The sequence below is a fragment of the Euprymna scolopes genome, chromosome 35 (genome assembly GCF_053919585.1).
Source record: "Euprymna scolopes isolate OS-2025 chromosome 35, ASM5391958v1, whole genome shotgun sequence".
NCBI classification, from domain to species: Eukaryota; Metazoa; Mollusca; class Cephalopoda; order Sepiida; family Sepiolidae; genus Euprymna; species Euprymna scolopes.
The window spans coordinates 84,022,137-84,049,424 of record NC_136516.1 but is presented as its reverse complement, the minus strand read 5'-3'; the positions used below and the strand labels follow the sequence as shown (position 1 = coordinate 84,049,424).

Sequence of the window (27,288 nt, the reverse complement as noted above, 5' to 3'; positions counted from 1 at the left end):
CCCTGCACTGATGATTCCCAAAAAGATGAAACACTAGTGTCTGTAGGTATTTGATAACTATTATAGTAAATAATTATATCAGCACCTTTAAAAAACTCGTTTTTTATCGGTGAGCACTTTCAGTTGAAACAAAGTCGGTCAATTTAGCTCATATGCGCAGATCATCATATAATGATTAGATCACTCTGACTGACGTTGAAAACATTTAAGTAATAAATGTTTAAATTGCAACGATATTTCTCGCGGTTAACGGTGGCCGAATAGATTAGATCCTTGCTAATGAAGTCAGAGATGGCTTCTGTTGCTGGGTTTGAATCTATCAACCGGTGTTAAATCGTGACACCTTGCACTGATGATTCTCAAAAGGATGAAACACTAGTGTCTGTAGGTATTTAATAATTATTATAGTAAATAATTATATATATATAATTGATATATATATGTGTGTGTGTGTGTGTGTGTGTGTGTATTAAAACTCCGTAAATACAAATTTACAACAAATTTATTATTCGACAAGAAATACAAGTTGAAAACTTTAAAATTCTCTTTATTCCATGGAGTTCCAATGAATGGCTCATATCCTCAAAGGAAACGAACGTAGTCAGCAAAATGAGATGCATAAGCAAACTATAAATTTTGCTGATTAGCACATAAATTAAACACTGAAAATTATGAAACTCGATGATAATGCAGAAATGTATAGGCTAAAAGACTATTCCAAAGGAAATTCAGGCTCGTTCTTTTGTATATATATATATATATATATATATATATATATATACATGCATATATATATTAGAAAATTGATTAATTGTTAGTTTGATTTGTGAGCTTAAATGTTATTTGGGTCTAAATTTGAAACGCCGAAAATATAACAGTATTTTATATATATATATATATATATATATATATATATATATATATATATATATATGTATCTGTAAGGTCTGACGAGGTTGTTAGATCGTAAACACGGTCATCAAACAGATAAAACGGTAATAAAAAAAAAACACATATTTGCTCTGCAATAGTATTGAGCACTCTCTTCAGGTTTTTACTAATTACCAGTTTTACCATATATATATATATATATATATATATATATATATATATATATATATATATATATATATGGGGGGTATTGAAGTGACGTATGAATTAAAACAGACAAATGAACGAATATCTCGTTGATTTTAAAAATCTTCATAATTTATTTCTAAAGCTGCTCATATATCACTTCAACACCCTGGTATTCTACATTGGTATATACACTTCTTATATATTTACATATTTATATATTTTACCAGCAATGTTTCAAGCAAACTATTTTTCTCTTTTTCATATATATATATATATATATATATATATATATATATATATATATATATATATATATATATATATATATATATGCTTAAGGCATTTGGATAATGTTGATCACTTAAATTTCATCTACCTACTCTATATATATGGCATTTAAATCTTTAAATACATTTATGATAAGATAATATCATATATATATAGATATATATGGCATTTAAATCAAATTTCAAAATATTCAACAAATGTGATTATTTTAATATGTTTTAGAAAAGCTTTTATAAACTGACTGTCTAAAGGCTAAAGACATGGGAGTAGTTGCTTTTAGTTCCCGATCGTTCGCTTTCATCAGAAAGGTATATTAAAAACAAAGGCCTAAACCTCAAGCAATAGGACACACAAGTAAACTGGAGTATACATATACGTACACACATACATATTAAAATGCAAAACATATATACAAGTGTATACACACATGATTCTTTTAACAACAACAATAAAAAAAACAACAACAACAAAAACAGAACATCAATTAAAAAAAAACGGTAAGATATATTTTGTTTTTGAAAATGACATTCAATTTTTTTTTTTTTTTGCAATAGTTAGGAGGGGGGGGGCAAAATTTCAAAAGGATGAGTACAACTTTTACAAAATTTTAAGGAAACGAGTACAATTTGTGTTAATCAGACAGAAAAATTATGGTATGCAAAATCATATACACACATATATTACACATATCTATATACACATATACATACAGATATACACACATACATAAACCAGTGTAACGCCATGCAACTGAACTACTTTTTTGAAAGATTAGTGGAAAAAATGACTACAGGAATTATAAAAGTTTGGGTTAGAGGAGTGGGAAGGTGATTCCAAACAGGTGCACGAAAATTCTGAACGTGGCTCTCCAGCAGAGTGTTCAATTATTTAGAAGTTTTAAAAACAAAGCATAATATTTATTTATATATGTGTTACAAAAGATCGGACAAACGTCGGTACCTTCAGTTTCAAATCGAAATCGGACTCTCTCGATCGTCTGTTTATATCTGTCTCATAGGTGATGGAGGCTCGCACGTATAAACAGAGGGCGAAGAGAGTCAGACAAACGATCAGATGTTGGTCCCCATTGTGTTGGATTTAAAACCGACGATACCAATATCTTTCTGACCTCTTATAGCACACACACATATATATATATACACACACACACACACATATATATATACACACACACACATATATATATATACACACACACACACATATGCACACACACACATATATATATATATATATATACACACACACACACACACACACGTATTTGTACGTTATTATATTGTCAATAACACAGTACAATAATAGTAGAAAATTGATTAATTACAAGTTTGATTTATGAGCTTAAATGTTATTTGGGTCTGACTTTGAAAAGCCGAAAATATAACATTATTTGATATATATATATCTTGGGTATTGAAGTGACGTGATGTATAAATTAAAACAGACAAATGAATGAAGATCTCGTTAATCTTAAAAATCTTCATACATTTATTTCTAAATCTGTTCATATATCACTTAAACATCCTGGTATTCTACATTGGTATATACACTTCTTATATATTTACATATTTCACCAGCAATGTTTCAAGCAAACTATTTTTCTCTTTTTCATATATATATATATATATATATATATATATATATATATATATATATATATATATATATATATATATACATATATATATATATATATATATATATATATATATACATATATATATGCATAAGGCATTTGGATAATGTGGATCATTGTAATTTCATCTACCTACTCTAATAGTCGCCAACATAGCGTAACAGTCAAAGGTGCTGGCTGCCATCTAGGCGGTCTAGTTTCGATCTGAGCTTGGGTCAGTTGCTAGTTTAGCCACACTAAAGAACTGTGATACAGTGAAACTGTCTGTGGATAACTATTTAAAACATTGTACAAGAGAGTAAAAGACAAAACCAAAGTATGACTATTTTTTGTTGAGTAAATAACAAAACTGGGGATATATATATATATATGAGGTGTGGGTTTCACTACAGACACACAGAAAGAGTGAAGCAGAGAGAGGCATGCTAACGATATGAGAGTTCCCCCCCCCCGCTCCGTCCCAGGCAAAAACACAACAAACTTATGATCAGAATTGGAAATAATCATCTCATAATCATGGGGAAGGGTCAAGGATTGAGAGAAGAGAAAGTGGCCGTTTCCTACCTTGGATAGATTTCAAGTTAAGCTGTCCTGTAAAGGAAAGTTGACAGATGTAAATAAAGCAGCATTGCATAGAATGGAAACCTCAAATAAACACACATGCATGACATCCTGCAAAGTTTGCAGTTTGCAATCTCAAAAAAATTTTTTTTTTAAAGTGGGACAAGAGAAAGGTCTGTTTATTGACATTTTTCCCCCGCTTTTTTTTTTTAATATTTAAAAAATAAAATATTAGCTTGGAAATTGTCCCAAAATACAGATTGCTATATACTATGCTAGCTGTTCGTATCCATTACACAATCTAATTTATTTGACGTTTTTGCCCATTAAAAACGGGCAAAAGTTATAGGCCGTTGTCTTAAAATGACTGCTCTATGCTAAATATATGGGTTGAATATAATTCATTTTTGCATTAAAATTAATAATCACTTTTAATCGCCATTAATCTATATCTGTGCATCAAACAAATACCATAATACTTAATTCACTGCACCTTATCATAATAAAGGTCCGTAGAAATTTCGGTCAAATTGATGCAGTAGTTTCTGAAAAAAAAAAAGTGGAACAGAGAAAAAGACCAAGAGAAATACAATATACAAGTAATGGTACCAAACCAAACTAACCCAAACCAACCCAAACCAAACCAAACCAAACCAACCTAAACCAAACCAAACACCATGAATATGTGAGGATATAAAGACCTTGAGACGTAAAAACTTTTTTTCTAAAAATGACTGTATTCGACATTAAATAATTCAAAAATGGTCGATATGCTGTAAAATAAAACAACCACACAATAATACAGTCTATTATTATGTCTATTTCGTATATATATTGTCATCGATAGCATACGACCTACAAATTCAATATTCTATGCTGCTTCTTCAGTTTCCTGTGTGCAAACTTGTCCTATATTCCAAAGAAAAGAGAATGTATTTCTATAAACTTTCTGTCAAAGAAAATATTATCCCACTCGGAATTATTTTAGAATGGTGACAAACCAACAAAGGCAACAGCAGCAGCAGGGAGGTGACGGTAGCTCAATGGTTAACAACACGGACTGGCAACCTGGATGTGGCAAGTTTGAATCCAGGTTGTTCACAGGAGGACTTTCACATAAGGACGTTTGTAACTGTTACGTGGTTCCTCTTGTAAGTTCCTGATATTCTTCTAGAAAGAATTCTTAACAGAAAGATATCAAAGAAACGAATGCCAACAAAAGCATCATGAATGGTGCTCAACAACAACAGCAACATGTCATCTATATATATAAAAGCGAAAATGTATGTGTGTATGTATGTTCGCTTTTCCTCAATGTCCACGAAAGGCTTCTTTCAGAGAAGCGCTTGCTCGCTTCACAACTTTTTAAAACTTTTTATATCATCTATAAATTGTAATATCTACGAATTATCCATGGAGCTCGCCTCTCTATTTAATTTTATTGACTTTCAAACCTTAATTATACCACATTTCCCGCATCGGCATGCGTTACATTCGGTTTTCGGTATAAAAAAAGCGAACCTCGACTCTAATCACAGGCCCAGAGCCAGTTTGGTCAATGTCGACTTTGTCATATCAGACTAGCTTTCATTTCGCTCCTCCTAATAAACAGGGAGCGGGTTTTTAAAAACAAACAAACCCATTTATTCAAAACTGTCCCGCACAAAATCGTAACTGCTGAATACCTATTATCGCCGTCACGTCAATCAAAAACGCGCACCTGTTTGTTTTTTTAACACTTTACTATTTTCCAACTGCGCGTCGTCAACGCTTCGGGTTTTTTTCACATACCCCGAAAAACACCCGGGCAACGCCGGGTACCCCTCACTAGTCTATAATATAAATCTCACCTGTCTGTTTAAATGCATGTATGAATGTATGCATGTCTGTTTGTATGTCTTGCAAAAACTTTCGACAGAGGCGACGGATTTTCACAAGATCGGTATTATTTTGAGGCTCGAGCCTTTGGACGACAAATATCGAAAAATTGGCCCAAAACATTAATTCCTTCACCCTCAACTAGGCATTTTTCTACAGGAAGGGGGTCGCTTTTTTTGCCAATATTTTCAAAAGTCATCACCTCTTTTCGGTTGTCTAGCCTTAATTTAAACCTATGTCACTTCTGGTTTCGCGATGGGCGCAACAGATAATGTGTCACGTTTTATTTTAGTTTCTTTTCCTCCTTCCCAGTACGAGGTCGATCCTTCCTGCCGACTACAACATTTTTTTTTTCACTCGTAATCTTCCTTTTTTTTTTTTTTTTTTGTAGAAAATACTTCTAGCAGATTTTCTAATTGATCATATTTCATAATTTTTAGAATTTTTACTAATTTCGACATGACATATAACTACAAAATAGTGCTTTTGCTTAAAATGCATTTTTTTTTATTGAATTATACTACACAAACACCAAATATTCTGATTTGTCTATAGATGTTTACTAAAAGTTAGAATATGTATATATTATAGAATATATTATGGCTGTGACGTATATGTCAATGAGATTTGAAAAAAAAAAAAATGTTTGAGATGACTTGTTTAAGATAAGAGCAACTGCCTAAGTGAAAAGTTCCAAAAAAGTCCCCAAAATGTACAAAAATAAAAAGTACTAGTGTTTGTGGTCAAGAACTGCTCATTGAAACCGCACTCAAGTCATAATAACTTAAACAGCTGGAGACTGGAAGTAGGAGAAGCTCAGAATCAGTTGTATGTGTTCTACACTGTTAGCCCTCCATATAAGAAGATTGGCTGGCTGACTGACTCACACACACACACACACACACACACACACACACACACACACACACACACCTGTTTAGACAACATTAACACAGCAGCAAATCTAATTATGAAAGAGTAATGGAACAAGTTAAGCTACTGAAACATGTAAGTAATCATGGCCAAACATGGAGGAATCATTTTTCACACACACACACACACACACACACACACACACATCTACATAGGATTTATATTATTTGGATTTTTTAGACAATCGTTCTTATCTTGAGTGTTATCTACATAACGTTTCGACCGATGTAACAGTTATTTGTCGTCTATTGTTTTTTTGGGGTTTTTTTTTTTTCACCCAATTTTTTTTCTTATTAACTAAACTGCACAACCGGTGAAAATTAACTGATTCCGGACAACACGCTTTCCAGTTGATGGATGTCAAGTGTTTGAACTCTTTCTGATTCTGATTGAAAAATGTCGCTTGAATGCGAATGGGGTCTGTTCTCGTACAACAAGTTGGCATTCAATAAATAAATGAAGTTTCCAAAAGTGAAAAATCTTATTACATTTTTGGCCATTTTGTTTAAAAAATTTGGAGACGAGGATTGATTATTTGTATTGATGGGATTCTTCGGACTAATGTTCAATGCGGGCGACACTCTAAACATAATTGCTAATTACTAAGGACATCTACCCAATCATGGCTGACGGAATAAGAGCATGCTACCCCTATGGATTAAATAAAAAGTTTCAGTTCAAAATTCTGCACAGATTCCCGAGTTTGACATAAAAATTCCTGAGTTCGTCAAGACACTTTAAAAAATTTGGAAAAAAAAAAAAAAAACGATGTCTTTATACAAAAAAAAAAATATTTGTTAAATTGGTCAAACCATTGTGAGAATGACGTCCAAGATGAAAACAGTAGTCCTTATAATCGAAATAATAGACATTTTGGTTAGTTTTTAACTTTGCAGTAGTATTTTTTTAAGTTCCTTACATCAAGCAGTTTCATGTCTTGTCTGGAGCAATTTCCATAAAAAAATTACATTACGAGGGAAAAAATAAAATAAAATAAAAAAGTTTAAAAGACAAAACTTTTGCATTGCTACCACAAAGGATTAAATAAAGAGTTTCAGTTCAAAATTTTGTGCAGATTCCCGAGTTTTATATAAAAATTCCCAAGTTTTATATAAAAATTCCCGAGTTTTATATAAAAATTCCCGAGGTTTATATAAAAATTCCTGAGTTTTATATAAAAATTCCCGAGTTTTATATAAAAATTCCCGAGGTTTATATAAAAATTCCCGAGTTTTATATAAAAATTCCCGAGGTTTATATAAAAATTCCCGAGTTTTATATAAAAATTCCCGAGGTTTATATAAAAATTCCCGAGTTTTATATAAAAATTCCCGAGGTTTATATAAAAATTCCCGAGGTTTATATAAAAATTCCCGAGTTTTATATAAAAATTCCCGAGGTTTATATAAAAATTCCCGAGTTTTATATAAAAATTCCCGAGGTTTATATAAAAGTTCCCGAGTTTTATATAAAAATTCCCGAGTTTTATATAAAAATTCCCGAGTTTTATATAATAATTCCCGAGGTTTATATAAAAATTCCCGAGTTTTATATAAAAATTCCCGAGGTTTATATAAAAATTCCCGAGTTTTATATAAAAATTCCCGAGTTTTATATAAAAATTCCCGAGTTTGACGGGATATGTAAAAAAGACACTTTGGCTAGTTTTTGACTTTGAAGTAGCACATTTTTTTTAGTTCCTTGCATCAAGCAGTTTCATGCCTTGGCTGGGTCGATTTCCATTATAAAACTTACATTACGGGAAGAAATAATAAAACATAAAAGTTTTAAAGACTAATGAAACTTTTGCATGTTACCCCAGGGGATTAAATAAAAAGTTTCAGTTCAAAATTCTGTGCAGATTCCCAAGTTTGACATAAAAATTCCTGAGTTTGACGGGACACGTAAAACAAGACATTTTGACTTTTAAGCATATTTTTTAGCTCTTTACATTAAGCAGCTTCATGCCAAGTTTGAATTGATTTTCATAAAAAAAATTAAAAAAAAAAAAAAAAAATAAAATAAAAATGTTTAAAAGATTGACGAAACTTTTGCAGAATGTGCATAGAAAAGCAACAAAAACAAAAAAAAATTTGGTAAATGAGTTATTCTATGCAACAGTAAAAGACATGTCCGACCAGGAATTTGTCTGCATACGTAATTAATGACTCACTTTCCATACAAAGTAACAAGAGAGGAAAGACTTGGCTTTGAAGACTTATTTGCATCACGGGTTTCGAAAATGGGAAGTTGACACGATAAAAAAAAAAAATAAATGAAACGTCGAGATCGCATTTCGCACAAAGTCGGTCTAAAACTCAGCAATTTCAAACAACGAGCACAAAGAACGAACATGTGGCAAAAGTATATTTAGTTCTCTCCCGCTGCAAGAACTTTGACATCAGGGTCGGAAAGTGGGGATTGAGAAGTCAGCGCATCCCCGAGGAGGGGGCACTCTGACCAGCCAATAAAGTGCCTGGGCAGTCCTGTCGACATTCTCCGGTAAGGGCACCTCAGGCGATTAACAATAAACTACCCCCCCCCTTCGTAAAGAGGGAAAGCAGAGCCTAGGAGAGTGGACCACCTAGAACTGCACAGGAACAGCATTACACCGCAATTAACCAGGAACCAGATTATTACAGGAATGGTCTAATCTCTGTTGATTTTGTGAGCCGAGGATAAAAATACCCCTCGCCAACATGCGGCAAACGGTTGGGAGCATGTATCTAGAGATTTATTCATTCTTTTTTATTTAATTTTTTTTTTTTTTTAAATAGGTCACACCGTTTATCAAGACCCCAGAATAGGGCACTAAACACGTTGCTAGTTGGGCAAGGAACACCCGCACAAAAGAATTTTCCCCACTCTTTATCTGTGCCTAAACCAAAACGTAAATTTCATGAACAAAGGTTCTTTCTTAAAACTGCACGCCTGTGGAACTCTCTTCCGTTTGCCTGTTTTCCGACTACAGCATAAACAAATTCTCAATGAATCGCCCCCTTAAGTAATCTGATTTACCAAATTTCCACTACTAATGATTACTACGATATTACCCCATAGACTACTATACACTCAATAACTCTTATCCTCAAGCGGCCTCTGGGCCTTGATAAGTGGTGAATCCGATGTAAAAAATTAAAAAAAAAAATTAGAAACAATGAACAGAAGAGAAATTGATTATCCAAAAGAGCAGCTCAACAAGTATTTGTCTACATTATACTTTAAGACAACTATGTTGTAGTCAGCTGGGAAGCAGCTTTGTGGTATTTTACTCCACAGATGGGATGTTCTAGTAAAATTCATGGAGGTTCCATCTGGTTTTTGGTACAGAACGAGGAAAGTTCTTTGCTGCGGTTGTAGGCAGACAAGTTCTATCTTTTGTGAACTTCCAACGACAAGATGCACATGCATGTAAATAAAACTTTTTCTTCAACTTAAAACAAAATGGCGACCAATGAAAACCATTAAGTAATAAATTTAAAAAAAAAAAAAAATTCTTAATATCAAGAAACTATGTGTCCGCGGCAGCTTTAAATGTGATATTCATTTTCAGCAGACCCTAAAACCTGTAGAAGTCGTCATTCTAAAGGTGAACGTCAAGTTGGAAATAAACTGCAAATTAATCCAAAGTTTTATAACATTAAAAAAAAAAAAAGATGTAAAATGCAACGATATTGTAATTTTTCTTAAACAAAACATACAAGTAAATTGTCAGAAAAAACGATTTTCTTTTTTTAACCGAGTTTAGTAAAATAGTTTCCTCCCTTCGAAAAATGAGTTAAAGTTCTGAATTTCCCACTAGAGTGAAGTTTTATCTCCGTAAAATATAAATCAATCGATTGAGGATGGCGATGGTGTACGTTTTCAGAGGTCTAGCAAGATCTCTTTTGTGTGAAAGGGGCTGTAGATCATTGTCCACTAGATTGCAAAGTCTGTTTTGGTACCTTGTTAAGACAAGAAAGAGCACTCCGAATACCACCTCCCCAGATGTGGCAGCAAGACTTCATCTTCTGGCTCTTATGCAAGATTGCATTAAAATGATTAGACTATTTTTCCAGCGACCCTCACAACAGATGTCAGTATTCCACTTTAGGTCAGGAGTGAAAGTCTATCCTAGAAGCTTATTAAAGAAGGGTTCTTCTACAAAGGGAGAGAGAGAGAGAGAGAGAGAGAGAGAGAGAGAGAGAGAGAAAAGTAAAATTTCTACGTATATATAAAAGGCACTTTGCGTGTGTGTATCTGTGTGAGTTCGTTCCCTATGGACTCTGAAACGACTGGACTGATATTTACAAAAACTCACACAAATGTACTTTATGTATCTGGGCGTGTTCTTAGATAGGTCTTGTATTAGAATACCTTCAGTATTTATCGAAAATTGATAATTGAAAAAAATCTGATTAAAGAAGAAACAGTCTGATTTGGACTAAAGTTAACACCCTTATACAACCTAACATCACAAATAAATTTGAGAAGTTTTATCATCACACAAGCAGAACGGCCCTGCATATAAAATCAACAGTAGATTCTTTGATAAGAAAGGAGTGTGTTCGAAATGAATGTTTATGTTTAGAACACAACTGAAATATTACACTTTACCTTTGCATTTTAAACTTTAATTTCAGTCGTTATATAAAAATAATTTCATAAAATAAAAACAGTAGGTTCTCTACAGTGCAATGTAGACTACAATGTACTGTGAACTAAGTCACTGTGATAAGGCATGTAAAACTTCTTCCAGGTGTACTGTGGTGGGTTTCCAACTAGAGCAGGCAATCAATCAATTTGATTGAAAAATGGGCAATTTCACTGATAAGTGTGGAACATTGGTTGATTTTCATTAAATCCTGGGCAACGTTGGATCGCCCTGCTAGTTCACACACACACACACACATATATATATATATATATGGCTTGAGTTTACACACACACACACACACACATATATATATATATATATATATATATATATATATATGGTTTGAGGAAGTTGCTTGTATAGTCACACTAATGAGCTATGATACAGCGAAACTACTGTATGTGGATGACAATATATATATAAAGCAGGCTCCTTCAGTCTTTGACAGACTATGGATACCCACGAAGGGGTGCCTGCGCGTGAAATTTTGGTGGCAGAAAGTGCGCAATCTCCAACCACACTTCTCCTGAGTCGACATTGTTAAATACCAGTGGCAAGTGAAGTGTATGTACAGGACGGCGAGGTAAGCGGAGAGCACATACAGAGCCTAGAATTTCCAAATGGTCACCCATCTGATACTAATCAGGCTCAACGTTGCTTAACTTCGGTGATCTGACTAGAACCAGTGTCTCAACGTGATTATGCCACATTATATATATATGTGTGTGTGTGTGTGTGTGCGTGTGTGTGTGTGTGTGTGTGTGTGTGTGTGTTGCATGGAGAGAATTGATATGAGAATAAGACAGATACGTAATGTGAGTCTTAAAGATGGGCTTAGATCTGATGACCTCAAAGGAAGATTAAATCTGGACAGTATAAGGAAATATGTACAAAACAGTAGACTTTGATGGTATGGCCACACTGAAAGAATTGATGATTTTTTTTTCAGCAGTAGAAAAGTCGAAGTAGTAGATTCCATTAACAGAGAAATAACAAGGAAAACGTGGGAGGAAGTGATAAAAATTGAGAAAAGAGTGAATAAAACATAGCCAGAGATTCGTTACTTTTTTTAAAATCAATTTCTTAAAGCCGTTCAACACATGCCAGCAAATAAAACGGATGTAATACAGTGATGATAATGTTAAATAAGTTTTTTAGTAGACCAAGCTCCTTTTTTTTTTCTTTTTTTTTTTTCGCATTATGTAAAGTCAGAAGAAACTTAAACTTCAGAAAGACTGTCATATCGACTTGATTGTTAAATAGCACTGTTAACCATTACGCCATGGGTTTACATGGGTTTAATTTACTTGAAAGAATGCGATGGCCTATTTTACATGGATGTATGACAAATATGATAGTGTAAAGAGGTTAGCGTGTGGGCGATAGATAAAGGGTATAAATGTCAAGAAATGAAACTTGCAAGATAGACATTCCCGATGAAAGAGATGTGGTTTAATCACAGACTCTGACGTATCACCTGCATCTAACACAAACACCGGCACATTTTTATGAAATGACACAACCAGGTCGGCTAAGAAGTGAATAAATATACGAAAAAAGGAGCAAAGACGAAAAAAAAACAAAATTCTTTGCTCTCATCTTCAAATTTAAACACTACAACAACAGCATATTTGTCAGGATATATCTTTTCTTTCTGCTTTCTTTCTAACATATTAATTTATCTCGATTCATTTTCCATATTGGACCTTAACAGTCATGCCTCTGAAAAATCTATATTTGATTCTGACTGAAAATTCTTTTTTTTTTTGGGGGGGGGGGATAACCACTTATCAAGGCCCAGAGACCCTCGAGGATAAGGGTTAAGAGTGTACAGTAATCAATTGGACAATATAGTAATCGTTAGTAATAGAAATTCGGTAAATTTGTTAACAAGTGGAACGGCTCATCAAGAACTTGTTTACATTGGACTTGAAGACAACCATATTGTAGTCACCTGGAAAGCAGGAAAACGGAAGACAGTTCCACAGGTGTGCAGTTCTAAGAAAAAAGCTTTGTTCATGGAATCTACGTTTAGGTTTAGGCATAGATAAAGAGTGGGGGGAATTATTGATAGTGGTTTCAGCTAGACGAGTGTTTCTTGTGAAAGTTTAGTGAGGGGGTACCATAGATTGAAGCTCAGTTGAACACTTTCCATGAAAATAACGATAAAGCAGAGACAAACTCGCAACATCTCTTCTGTGAGATAGAGGTTGCAGGAAAGAGAAAAGGACATCTCCTACGAGGATACGAAGTCTATTTTGAACTCTATCCAGCCAGGACAAGTCCGTTCTAGCAGCTCCTGCCCAAATGTGGCAACAGTACTCCATCCTTTGATGTACCTGCCTCTTATATAGATAGAGAATTGCATCAGCAGTGAGATATCTACTGGATCGATAGAAGGATCCCACCATTTTTACAGTGACCTTGGCAACAGATTAAATGTATGTGTTCCATTTAAGATGAGGAGTAAATGTCAAGCCCAGAAGCTTATCAAAACATGAGGCCTCCCCAAGTCAAGAGCCATTCATTTCAATTGATGCCAGATGAGGATCAGAGCGTTGATGATGTAAAGAGAGAAGCTTGGTTTTAGATGCATTGAAAGTAACCAGCCACTCCTTTTCCTATTGTACCACATGCTCAAGATCAGAGGAGAGAGAATCGGAGAGAACTTGGTCATTTACGGTCTTAGACGTGCTACTATAGATGGTAGTGTCGTCAGCATAAATGTCTACGAATGATGTAAGGATGTGATCTGGAAGATCATTAATGTAGATCAGGAAAAGAGTTGGGTCCAGGATGGACCCCTGAGGGACTCCAGCATTAATACTGTGAGCTTCTGACTTTTGCCCATCAACTACTACTCTTATGAACCTATCAGAAAGAAATGATTTTATAATTAAGTGAACATTTCCAGCTATACCATAGCTGGAGATCTTGTGAAGTAAACCTTTATGCCATACCCTATCAAAGGCCTTTGATATGTCAAGAGCAAATGCCCTAGAAAGATTGCCTCCGTCGAGAGATCCGCTAATCCTATGAGATATAACTGTAAGCACATCTGCTGTAGATCTAGCAGAAGGGAAATCATATTGTGTATCACTAAGAAGGTTATTTTTGTTGAGATGGTTGATTACTTCTCTATTTAACACAGATTCCAGCAACTTACTCATGACGCACAGGAGACTTATTGGCCTGTATTGAAAGGGGGATGAGCGATCACCTGAATTCATAAATACAGGGCATACTGATGAGATTTTCCAGGGTGATGGGAAGCAATTCTCATTAAGACAACATTTAAACAGTTTTGTAAGTATGGGCACTAGTTCTGATTGAGGTTTTGGAGTACTATAATTGGAATACCGTCAGGGCCAGTTGCTTTACTGGAATCAAGGTTTTTGATTAGCGTGGCAACATCACATACAGATATTTGTATATCACATAGCATGTTTTCTGATATAGGAGGAAATGTTGGGAGTTGGCGGCCTTGGTCACAAAGGGTAGAATTAGCTGCAAAGTTCTTGGCAAAGAGTTTTGCTTTGTCTGATGCTGACGAGATTACCTTGGGTCCATTGATGATAGTTGGGATAGAGAACATGCTTCTGTTCAGGATTCTGTTTGCTATTTGCCAAAACTGGTGGGAACCAAGCCGCTGCTCAGCTACTTTGGACTTGACGGACTGAGCATACAACTCTCTTGTGTTCTTTATTACTTTCTTACAATGGTTGCTGGCAGTCATGAAAGCGGCTTTAGTTTCCATACATCTATTACGTTGGAAGCAATGGAAAAAGTGATTTCTGTGCGCAATAACAGCAGCACATTCTGGAGAAAACTATGGCTGGCTGTTAGGTTTTTTGCTGGAACTTTTTCAAGGGTATAAAATGGTCTATACCTACAATTAACCATTCCGTCAGGTCTGATACTATAGAGGACACATCCTTTTTTTAAACATGGAACGCAGAGGTAGATCTGATATACATATACAGAAGCTATCCCAGTCAGCCATAGTGTATCGATATACTGTACGATGGAGAAGTATGTCTGAGGACTTATTGCATTTCATTTTTATCTTAATTGATTGAAACATTTTCTTTTTTTTTAACTGAAATTGAGTAATTTCCTTAAGTTTCTTTTCAAAAAATAATTATTCTGGCAAGGGAGATAATTACAATGGAGATAGTTTTAAATAATGACTTAAAATATTAAAAATTTAAGGGAGATAATCCATGTTTTTATTTAGAAAGTAAAAGTATGATTTATTACTCACATTCTGAGCTTTCCTTTTCCCAATTCTTCAGGATTTACATATTTGTTTTTATTTAAAAAATTAAATTAAAATGATCTTAATAAATCCTGAATTGCCTCTTTCTCTCTATCTATATATATATATATATATATATATATATATATATATATTAGTCGTAGAAATTTTTAGGTTGGCATCTGAGGGCACATTAACACACTGGGAGAGATGCACCCCCTGTCTTCGTTAAAACATGCAACTAGGAGAAGGTAACTCTGATATAAAAACCTGCGTTGTACTGTATGCTTTGTCTTGTGGTAGTCGTCTGCACCAACAAGGTTTAGCAGTTATAAAAAAAAAAGTGTGGTTGGTTCTACACAAAGCCTTCACCACTATAAATAAATCATCTGTGTGGATTTCCGAGCAACTTAACAGTTGTGGCGGAAGCTCATACTTCGAAATCGACGGGATAGTCCATCATATATATATTTTATATATATATATATATATATATATATATATATATATATATATATAAAATAAAAGTTACAATAAGTTTACTAAGGTAATCAAAATGGTGAAACTTAAAATATATTATAAATATTAAAGAGTTAATATTTACAAGTAAAATAAACTCAGCCAGATATAAAAAGCTCAATAAAACCGAAAAGGAAATAGAGCTTATAATATGGATTTGGATTTAATTTAATTTGGATTTTACCATTTTTGGATTTTTACCCTTCACCGGACTATCCATTCATGTGAAATCTTTTTATTATTTTTCTTTTGCCTCCTGTTCCCCTTACCTCACCCTTTTTTTAACCAAGTAAGATCTTTGACTTACTTGTAGTTTCATTAAATACTTTTATATGCAAAATCCGATCTGCATTTTGCTAATTCCTGCCCTCTGATGAGAAGGAGAGTATTTCTTCGAAACTCCGCGGATTAAGGGCTATCCACTTATCTTGTGCTTCCTTTTTTAAAATTAAATATGTTTTTAACTCTTTTTCAAGATGTCTTTTAACATATTTTATTAATCATTTGTTCATATATATATATATGAATGAGAGAGAGAGACAGAGGAAGGGATGGAGAGAGAAGTTACAATATAAACATAACTATTATCTTTCAAATTGAAACCTATCAAGATAATCAAAAGCTCAATATACTCGGATAGAGCAATGAAAGAGATAGGCAAATTGATGAAAATAAAACTGAATAAATTACAATATTTATTAACCCATCAGATTCAAACAACGGATTATATAAATGAAAAATCTAATTGTACAACTACTATTTTCAAAAGTGCTCACTACATATGTAGAGCTATTATAAATAAAATTATATAAACATAAAAGACCGCTCTAAAAGTAAAAGTAAAATTATATAAACATAAAAGACCTTTCTGATGTGTATGCGTCTTCATTTGTCTTCGGCTATTTAAACTCTTCTACATCTACTAACTCTCATCCAGCATCATCATCATCTTCCTCATCCATCATCATCATCATCATCATCATCATCATGGAATTAAGGGATATTTTATCTGCTGTGGTGATTGACTACAGTGACAGGGATGGTCGGTATTGCTTGAGTGCTTTGGATAGCATAGAATTAGTCTACAGGGCATCGTGTGTAATGTATCGGATTAAAATATAATATCCATTGAATTGTTTTGTAGCAGGGTTAGTTGGTAGCCGAAGACAAAAGAAAACATGGGATAAAATGGTAAGAATGGATTTGAGAGAAAGAAGGATAAATAAAGACCTGGTCGGAGATAAGTTAGTTCGGGAGTCAATTTTCTCAAAAGGCATTCAACCCATGTCAGCATGTAAAACAGATATTAAATCAGACATGATGATTGGTGATGATGATTATGATGGTGGTGATGATGATGATGACAATGATGATGATGATGATGATGATGATGATGATGATGCCAATGATGATGATGATGAGTCCAATGATGATTGGTGATGATGATTATGATGGTGGTGATGATGATGATGACAATGATGACGATGATGACGATGATGACGATGATGATGATGATGATGATGATGATGATGCCAATGATGATGATGATGAGTCCAATGATGATTGGTGATGATGATTATGATGGTGGTGATGATGATGATGACAATGACAATGATGATGATGCCGACGGTGATGATGGTGATGGTAATGATAATGTGATGTAATGATGACGAAGAAAATGGTGGTGGTGGTGGTGGTGGTGGTGTTATTGTTACATGGAGTTCCGAACTACGACAACTTGTAAAAGAGAACCTTTGTTTGGTTTCAACTTTATTGATTCTTCAGTAAATGATGGAATCAATTTCTAAAAGCCACCCAACACATGCCAGCACGTGCAGCAGACATTGATGATGATGATGACGATGACGACGATAATGATGATGTTGCCTAAGGTTCAAGCATGGATGAAGTGCGGCAACTTGTCTAAAAAGGATCTTTGCTTCGCCCCAACTCTTAAAATTCTTTGTTAAGTGACGGTGTCGGTGTCATCGTTTTTTTTTTCTCTTCTACATTGAATGATTAGTTTTATTTACGTTCCAAAACCGCGCGGACTTCAAACCTTGAGGTGGGACTAAAAAAAAAAAAAATGCATTTTGCAGCCAGGGCCAGCGGATGAGGGGTGTCCTCTAGGCAAGTGTCATCCTTCTTGCAACTGCAAATGTCAGTTCATGACATTTCCGATTAAATACCTAGTCGCACCAACGTACATGCTGGCGTACCAATAAATTGTTAGTTTAAGACATCATTACAAAACGATATACTAGAATTTTAGAATTTTGGCAGGAATTGGTTGTGTGTGAGGGGAGGGGGTCGAGTGGTGGTGGTGGGGCGGGTCAAGGTTGATTGTGAATACGTGACATCGAGGAAGAAATGTAACACCAATTTTCTGACCTATAAATAAATGATACAATACAAATTTCAAAGTCTAAAATATTTTGAAAAAATAAATAAATATTTGAGAAATCCAATAAACAATTATGATATGTTCTGATACAAGTGTACACCTTCCGCCAAAAATGATGGGAAAAATTATTATGCTTTGCCGGTGTTTGCGCTAAGATTCACACTCATATAACAGAATGTGCTCTGATGAACTCATAGCACTTATGTACATAATACTTCTGACTACTCTGCAAAAAAACAAAATCCCACCCCTTCACAATAGAGATCTCTAGATACCGGAAAAGCCTTATACTCTAATAGTTTCTTCCTTTAGACTGCTAGACTTTGGAATTCCCTCTCCTTTCCTGCTTTCCTGACTGTACTGACATGCAGAAATTTAAATGTAATGTGAATAGATATCTTGTAGCTCAACTCCACACATAGTCCCCTGTTAGACAAGTAGTAGTCCTTTACATCCAAGTGGCAATATGCCTTGTTTGGGATGAAAAAAGAGTAAAAGAGAGAGAAAAAAAAAAAAAAAAGTCTTAATTGGTGAAGTTTAAAAACAATGAGATATAACAAAGAAAACGTCTTAAGCTGGAAAGTTAGAAATATGCCCCGGAACGGGATATATTTGTTTGAAATAGCTGACTGGTCTTGGCTACTGTAATTGAGTAACACAATTATGTAAGTCACCTCAATGAACGGTTGTTTGTAGTCGTAACTGAGAGTATGCTTAAGCTTTAGGCAATGTCTTTCCCAGGCTGCTATACCCGTCCGTATTTATAGCTTATCCCAACCAATCATTTTCTTGTGAGGAAGAACCTGGATGTATTCATATTCATTAGCTCAGTTTGAAAAAAAACAACAAAAAAAAAAATAACAAAAAAAAAAAAAACAAGCAAAATGCATCAATCGATATAGAAATAAGAAATGAGAGAGAAAAGTCTCATTAGGGAAATAGAGTAAAGAATGAGAGAAACGTGTAAAGTTAATTTACCTTGGCCAAAGCTATAGATCAAATATGAATTGTTTTTTTAACACCATTTTAAAACGTGCCTAGAACAAAACGAAAATGTTTCGACCATATTCAAATGCAATGTCATCCATTATCTATCATGGATCATCCCCATGACTAATACAAGCTAATCCATCTAATATATAAAAGCGAAAATGTATGTGCGTTTGTATGTCTTGCGAAAACTTTCCACACACGGAACGGATCCTCATGAGATCGATATCGTTTTCAAGCTCCGTCCTTCGGATGACAAACATTGAAAATTGGTAAAAAAACATTAATTCCTTCACCCTAAACTCTGACGTGTTTTTACAAGGAGGGGTCGGTTTTTGCGTTGACATTTTCACAAACTCATTGTCTCAATTGGATTGACTACGTTTAATTTCAACGCTTGGGACTTCCGGTTGTACGATGGTGACATCGGCTAAGACGTCACATCATTTTTTACCTTTTGTTTTTTTTCTCTCCTTTGCGTTATGAGTTTATGTCTGCCTACTACCATTTTTTTTTCCTCCCTTCTCCCAAACTGCCTACTGTTGTCCCCCCCCCCTCCGGGTTCCTTACTCCACCCAGGCAATGCCGGGGAACCCTGTTACTCCCACTTATTTTAACACCCCTCTTCCCCGCTCCTGGTTCCTTGCTACACCACCTCGACACACCTGGCCAACGCCGGGTACCTCCGCTAATTAATCATAAATTTAAAATGAAAATTTTAAATCAAAACTTCTCGTGTAGAACACATTACTAGAGGACTGCTTCCCTGCAAACTACAACGTGGTCGTCTTTAAATCAAATATTAACAAATGTTTATCATAAACCGTCTCTATAAGTAATCAACCATCGTTCATTCCATTAATCATGAATGTAAAATCGAAACTGCCCATCTGTAGAACACATTAACACGGAACTACTTCCCTGCAAACTACAAGATTGTCCTCAAATCCAGTTTAAACAAATGTTTATCATAAACCGTTTCCACCAGTAATGAAACTTTGCTTATTCCTGTCATCATTTTCAATTCTCTCATAATATTCTTCATCATTAAGCCGGCAATTCATCTATGTCATCAACCTATCATTACCAATCTATAGGTTATTGAGCACTTTTTGAAGTAAATGCTGAAAGAAATGTCTATGTACATCTATTAGTCGATAGTATTATTGTATATTGCTACAGAATCACCTGACAGGTGTCCTACATGAGCTTAAGAGCTCAGATCGGAATGGCGAGACTTATCCAGAGCCACAGAACAATTGCATGATCATGGTCATTTTCACAAACAAAGGTCAAATATGATCGTTTGCAATAAAATGTTAATACCTTTCTTTTATTATTGTGAAGTGGAGTTTCTATTTGCAATACCTCCCCGCGGATATATATATTCTTTAGAATGTTAGAGAATATATAATTATTTCCACAGCCAGACAACGTCACAGCTCACAAGACCCAAAACAGCCAACAAACCGAAAGCTCAAGACTCGAGTTTCGCCCATCATTTGGGCTCATCATTTAGACAAATCCGAACTAGGGATTTGAAACTCGAGCCTCTAGCATACTAGGCGAGCACTCTACCAACTAAGCAAACACGCCACATACACAAGAATACCTATTCACACAGATCAAGAACCCGTGGCACAGAATTGATCTGTGTAAGTTAATAGGCATTCTTGTGTGTGTGGCGTGTTTGCTCAATTTGTAGAGTGCTCGCCTCGCATGCAAAGCGCTTGAGTTTCAAATCTCGAGTTTGGATGTGTCTAACTGATGAGCCCAAATGAGGGTGAAACTCGAGTCTTGGACTTCCGGTTTGTTAGCTTTCTTGGCTCTTTTGAGCTGCGACGTTGTCTGGCTGTGAAAATAAATAAACAAATAAATAAAAATAAATAAAATGTATATATATATATATATATATATTCTAATCAATATATTTTTCTAAAGCTGAGGATATCATGGAAATTGATAATTGATTAATAAAACATGTGCATAAGAAGTCCCAGATAAGAGGTTGGAGAGAAAGATATAAAGGGGTATGAATGGCTCTCAAAGGATCAATATGCCCTCCAAACACACACAGGTATTCATAAAAGACTGGCTGGACTTAATTTCAAAAAGAACACCTTTCAAAGCTTTTTTTTTAATACCCCCTCCCCATTTACCGTCACATAAAAGAAATGGTTTCTTCAATTTTTATGCGTTCATCTTGTCTATCTTGTATTGAACACACAGGATTCTTTATGGCTTTTGTCAAGTAGAAATCTCTTTCAAGGAATATTTTCTTATTAACAAGTATATACTTTGAGCTCTGTTTCATTAACCTCGTTTCCATAGAGACCACTCACCTTTTTTTTATGTCTCTCTCTCTCTCTCTCTCTCTCTCTCTCTCTCTCTCTCTGTCTCTCTCTCTCTCTCTCCTTCATTAGAGAAAGGGAGAGTGGGGTAATGCATGGAAGAGAAATGGAGTGGGAGAGAGAAAGTATGTGTAAAAAAAGGAGAGAGCGAGTGTGAAAGAAAGAAAAAGCAGAGAGAGAATATGGAAGAAAGAGGGGGTGTTTCGAAGAATGAGAGAGAGAGAGAGAGAGAGAGAGAGAGAGAGTGTGTGTGTGTGTGTCTGTGTGTGTAGAAGAAAAAGAGACCATTAAAAAAAAGAGAAAAAGGACAAGGAAGAAAAAGAGCGAGTGTGTGAAAAAAGAGAGAAAACATGGAAGAAAGAAGGAGGAAGTATACAGAAAAATGAGAGAGAGAGAGAGAGAGAGAGAGAGAGAGAGAGAGAGAGCGTCTTCGGACTGGATGTTTTAACACCATAGTAAAAGATCTGGCCCAAAGACGCTGCTTCTCTAACGGAATTGCAGAAACGTGTGCACTTGTAGCCAATATATATATATATATATATATATATATATATATATATATATATATATATATATATATATATTAGTGTTGGATTGATTAATCGGAATCGGGAATCGAAAAAAATCGGAAATTTTGGGGGTATCGGTATCAGAATCGGAAAAATTTGTGCCTATTTTCCGATGCCAACAACGATTCTTTTAATTGGCTTTTTTATTTGATTTTCTTTAGATAAATATTCTACCGCTGATAAGTAATACTAAAATAATGAATATCCGTTGATTTTAACCTATTAGTAAAACTAAAATCGATAGATCATCCCTCACAAACATATCCTTACATTCAAGAAAATATCTGCACATTTAACGTGTTTTTTACAGTGACCGTGAAAAATAACAACTTTATAGTTAAATATGTAGAGATTTAGAAAGAATCGGAATTGGTAATTGTATTGGAATCGACAATTTAATATGGAATCGGTAAAAATACTGGAATCGTTCCATCACTTATATATATAAATAAGAAATACTTTCCTTCTCGTCAGAGGGTAGGATTTAGCAAAATGCGGGATCGGATTTTGCTTGCAAAAGTATTTGATGAAACTACAATAATTCATAGATCTTACTTGATAACAAAAAATGAAGCAGAGGGAATAGGGTGAATAAAAAAGTGATTTCATGTGAATAGATAGTCTGGTGAAGGGTAAAGTATCCAATGACAGTAAAATCCAAAAATGCAGATCCAAGAATGTTAGTTACATATACATTTGCACAAGTAAATTCCAAGGGAATCGCATAATTGGAAAAATAATCCAAAAGGCAGAAATCCGTGTAATAATTCACAAATAGGTACAAGGAAAAGGGGAATGAGTTCAAATAATATTATTAAAAGAAAGATAAAATGTGCGTAAAAAAAAGACATGGAAGAAATGTAAAACTCGACTATCGGGGCGTTTGGTAATCAAATAAAACAGATAATTTAAGGAATCGGTTTTGGCCACGGAAAATAGGCTACAATTTTCCCGATGCCGATATCGATTACAACACCCCAAAAAGCTCCGATTTTTCCAATTCCTGATTAATTGCCCACCACTAATATATACAGGGTGACCCTCCCCCCAAAAAACGGGCCCCAACTCTAATAAGGCCCCGTTTCTTAGTGTTTTGTCCCAATGAAATGAAACTTTGGTCATAACTAGTTCATTATATTCAAAACATCACATCAAAACACTAGGGTCTTTGGCTTTTTTTTTCCTCCATTCTACAGCATATGTGCTAGATGGCCTCCATTTAGCTTTTGCTTTTTTTTTGGGGGGGGTCACCCTGTATATATATATATATATATATATATATATATATATATATATATATTGCAGAATAAGGCTTAAATGAATTGTGTTTATTGTGATGAAGAAGCGACATTGGCAGATAAAAGTAAGTAGAAAAGAAAATCAATTTGTCGATTATTTATTTCAAGAAAATTAAGTCAACTGATCTGATGGCACCCATCATTGTTCCACCTTTGTAAAAGATTCTATTTTGGATTTGAATACATTCCATTGTTAGTGCTGACCAGATTGCCATTGTGAGAAAAAGAGGGAAATATACTGACAAGGTATTATTACTCGGAAAAGCAATCATGGTAATTCATGTACAATCTACCTAGATGTATATCTTCATCCATCTCGGCTTGGTTTTGAGCTGTCTGGTATTAATAAGCTCATCTTGAGCTTCATTGGTTGATTGAAGTAAATGAGATTTGCATTAATTGGTTATGTTACATGGTGCATACGACGAGGAGAGGAAGAGGGGAGTGATGGAGAAAAAAGGCAGAGAGGGGGAGAGGTAGGAAGAGGAAGAGTGTGAGAGAGAAGGCCTAGAAAGGGAGAGTAATTCTCAGCTGCTTACATGAGAAGAAAGTGATGGAAAGATAGAGAAGGAACATAAGGTAGAATCATTAGCCACTGAGAGAGAGAGAGAGAGAGAAAGGAAGAGAGAGAGAAAGGAAGAGAGAGAGAGAGTGAGAAAGGAAGAGAGATAGAAAGGAAGAGAGAGAGATAGAAAGGAAGAGAGAGAGAGAGAAAGGAAGAGAGAGAGAGAAAGGAAGAGAGAGAGAGAAAGGAAGAGAGAGAGAAAGGAAGAGAGAGAGAGAGTGAGAAAGGAAGAGAGATAGAAAGGAAGAGAGAGAGAGAGAGAGAAAGGAAGAGAGAGAGAGAGAAAGGAAGAGAGAGAGAGAGAGAGAAAGGAAGAGAGAGAGAGAGAGAGAGAAAGGAAGAGGAAAGGCACATCTAGAAAAGAGAAAATTCATCCTCAGCATTAGAGAGAGAGAGAGAGAGAGAGAGAAAGAGAGAGAGGATGAGAGAGAGAAAGGAAGAGGAAAGGCAGATCTAGAAAAGAGAAAGTCATCCTCAGCATTAGAGAGAGAGAGAGAGAGAGAGAGAGAGAAAGGGGGAAAGAGAGAGAGAGAAAGGAGGAAAGAGAGAGAGAGAAAGGAAGAGAGAGAGAGAGAAAGGAAGAGAGAGAGAGAAAGGAAGAGAGAGAAAGAGAGAGAGAGAGAGAGAAAGGAAGAGGAAAGGCGCACCTAGAAAATAGAAAAGTCATCCTCAGCATTAGAGAGAGAGAGGATGAGAGAGAGAGGTGGTAGAAGGGGACTGCACATGCAAAGAGAGACATTTCCAGCCATTGACATAGAGAGAGAGAAAGAGAGTGAGAAAGAGAGAGAAAAGGAAAAAAAGAGAGAAGTAGTAGAAGGGGAAGTGTCATCCTCAAAAGCAGACAGAGAAGGGGGGGGCGAGATAGGAGGGGGAATGCATATACAAAGAGAGAGTCATCCTCAGCCATTAAGACAGAGAAAAAGAGAGAAAGAGAGAGGTTAGATAGATAGAGAGTGATTGAGAGAAAGAGGGATAAAAAAGAGGGATACATAAAGAGGAAGAGAAAGATATACAGTGAGTGAGGTACTACACTTTGCTCTGAGCCAAAACGCTAATGTCAATTTCGGTCTCTATTTTTAAAAGTGTAGTACCTGTTCTGATACCACACTTCATCTTTTTTTGTCCTCAATCAGTAAGGATTAATCCTTCTAAACTAAGGCCACTTATTTTTGTTCCAATCAAAGTACCCCTTTTGTGGAAGCAAGATTTTACCCATATTTAAAATGAACCTTGTGTCAAACTCGGCCCTCCTGGGGAAGCAAGTAAACCAGGATCGATTCAAATCTTTGGTTGCTTATGGCAGATCAACAGCCGAAACACAATACCTAATTGTTAAGCAATGCCTTTAACCATGACGCAACATAGCAATCTGTCATCAGTGACAGAATTCTGTTCGAAGGTCGAAGGTTCAATCCTGACTACAGGCAGTTATAACTAAGAATAACATAACATTTCTACTCGGTCATAGCTGAGAGAACAAGAACAATGTACGCCCGTGCATTAAATAAGGGGCTCAGTATATAATTCCATATAGGTTTCTGCATTCGGCATAAAGATTTCAGAGCCACGTGTGTATAAAAACAATTTTTTTTTTTTTTTTTTAAATATTATTCAGTCCAAACAACTCATATTGTCACTGAAGCATAAGGGGCTACTATGATAGGGGCCAGATTTGTAGAAGGGGAGGGTTTCATCTGTGTAAACAGTTGTGCAACAAGATGTTTGTTCACATTACATTTAAATTTCTATCTGTTGGTACTGAAACAGAGAGTAAGATGGGGATTCCAAAGGCAAGCAGTTTTAGCAAAGAAGCAGTCAGGGTAGAAAATCATAAGGAACTTCTACAGTGAATGGGGGGGGGGGGGGCGTTAAATTTACCAGCCAGTAGAGTGGATCGGAGCGCATTTTCGTTTGAAAGGTAGCCTTGCTAGTCTATTATGCAAAGACAACAAACAACCGCAAAGTTTGTATTTTCTTAATTGGCATTGCTATGACAGAGTTCAAAACCGACTTTGAAACCTGATAGGTGATGGCTTTTTCTTTTCCCTGCAATCCACAGAGAAGAGGCACTACAAATCTGTCGCTGCTCTATCGCTATTTTCATGGCAAGTGCTCGTCTGAACTCAAATCTATGCCCCCTCACCTTTACCAAACTTTCACAAAACAACACTCGTCTAGCTAAAACCACTATCAACAATTTCCGCCACTCTCTATCTGCGTGTAAATCTAAATGTGGATTCTATTAACAAAGCTTCTTTCCTAGAATTGCCCGCATGTGGAATTCTGTTCTGCTGGTCTGCTTTCCACTTGACTACAATATGGTCGTCTTCAAGTCCAATGTAAACAAGTTCTTTCTGAGCGGTCCCCTTAGATAATCAAATTGTACCAAATTCCCACTACTAACGATTAATACACTGTATTAACCCTTATCACCGAGTGGCATTTGATCTATAATAAATGGCAACTCCCTAGTAACAAAAAAATTTTTTTTTTAAATCCAAATGTATAATGTCTAAAATTTAAGAAAAAAGATTTATTATTTAGAGGGTCAAATGGCCATTTATATCCTTTTAAATTATCTTTTAATTTAATTATGTAGTAAATTTTCCAGTCACTAATTAAAGGGAAGTAACCATGATATATTTCATAGAATTATTTCCTGTGCACTGACTCGAAGTGTTTAAGTACGTACATTCAGAGAGAGGGATCTACTGAACGCAGAAGAAAGAGAGAAGGCGGTGAAAACGGGGGAGATGGGAAAGAAGGATAAAAGTGAAATGTAACTTTTATCTCTCTTTCCCCTCTCCCCCGCTTTCACCCCGCTTCTGTCTTTCTTCTGCGCCCAGTCCATTCCTCTCTCTGGATATACATACATATAAGGGTTATGTTACACTTTTATCCTGAGCAATACTCGGTAGCCATGCTAGTTTATGTGGAAAAACAAAAGGCAGACTATCATATTACTATCAATAATATAAGATATGGAAAAAAAGCACTAACACACACACACACACACACACACACAAAGACAATGACCTTAACTCAAAGAGGAAGACAAATAAAAAAATTGTCAATTCTTTATTTATGAGACAAATGCCGGGAAAATAATGGATTTTGCATAAATAAAAGAAAAACTAAACTCATACAATAATCATAAACGTCAGATCTAAAAATATCATCATCATTGTTGCCATTATTACATCTTTTCTTGTTTTCATTGTCATCCATACAATAAAGTAATGCTAGTCGCTTCTTGATTCGTTGTTATCGCTAGTTTTTATTCCCGTTCGATTATAGTTCG

General features: G+C 35.1%; 1 protein-coding gene across 8 annotated transcripts in view; it reads right to left on the bottom strand.

The window, feature by feature from the left end:
• The window catches only part of LOC145259962 (zinc finger protein 1-like), a 529,574-nt gene that overhangs the window by 367,776 nt on the left and 134,510 nt on the right, over positions 1 to 27,288 (bottom strand). For 5 of the 8 annotated variants that reach the window (XR_013864238.1, XM_080117945.1, XM_080117940.1 and 2 more), the window contains exon 2: positions 3,590 to 3,616. The exons of the other annotated variants lie outside the window; for them this stretch is intronic. Coding sequence is in view for 3 of the 5 variants with exons in the window: in XM_080117945.1 (XP_079974071.1) it covers positions 3,590 to 3,616 (27 nt within the window). In the remaining 2 variants the exon portion in view is untranslated. The remainder of the gene's footprint in view (positions 1 to 3,589; positions 3,617 to 27,288) is intronic. 8 annotated transcript variants of the gene reach the window in all.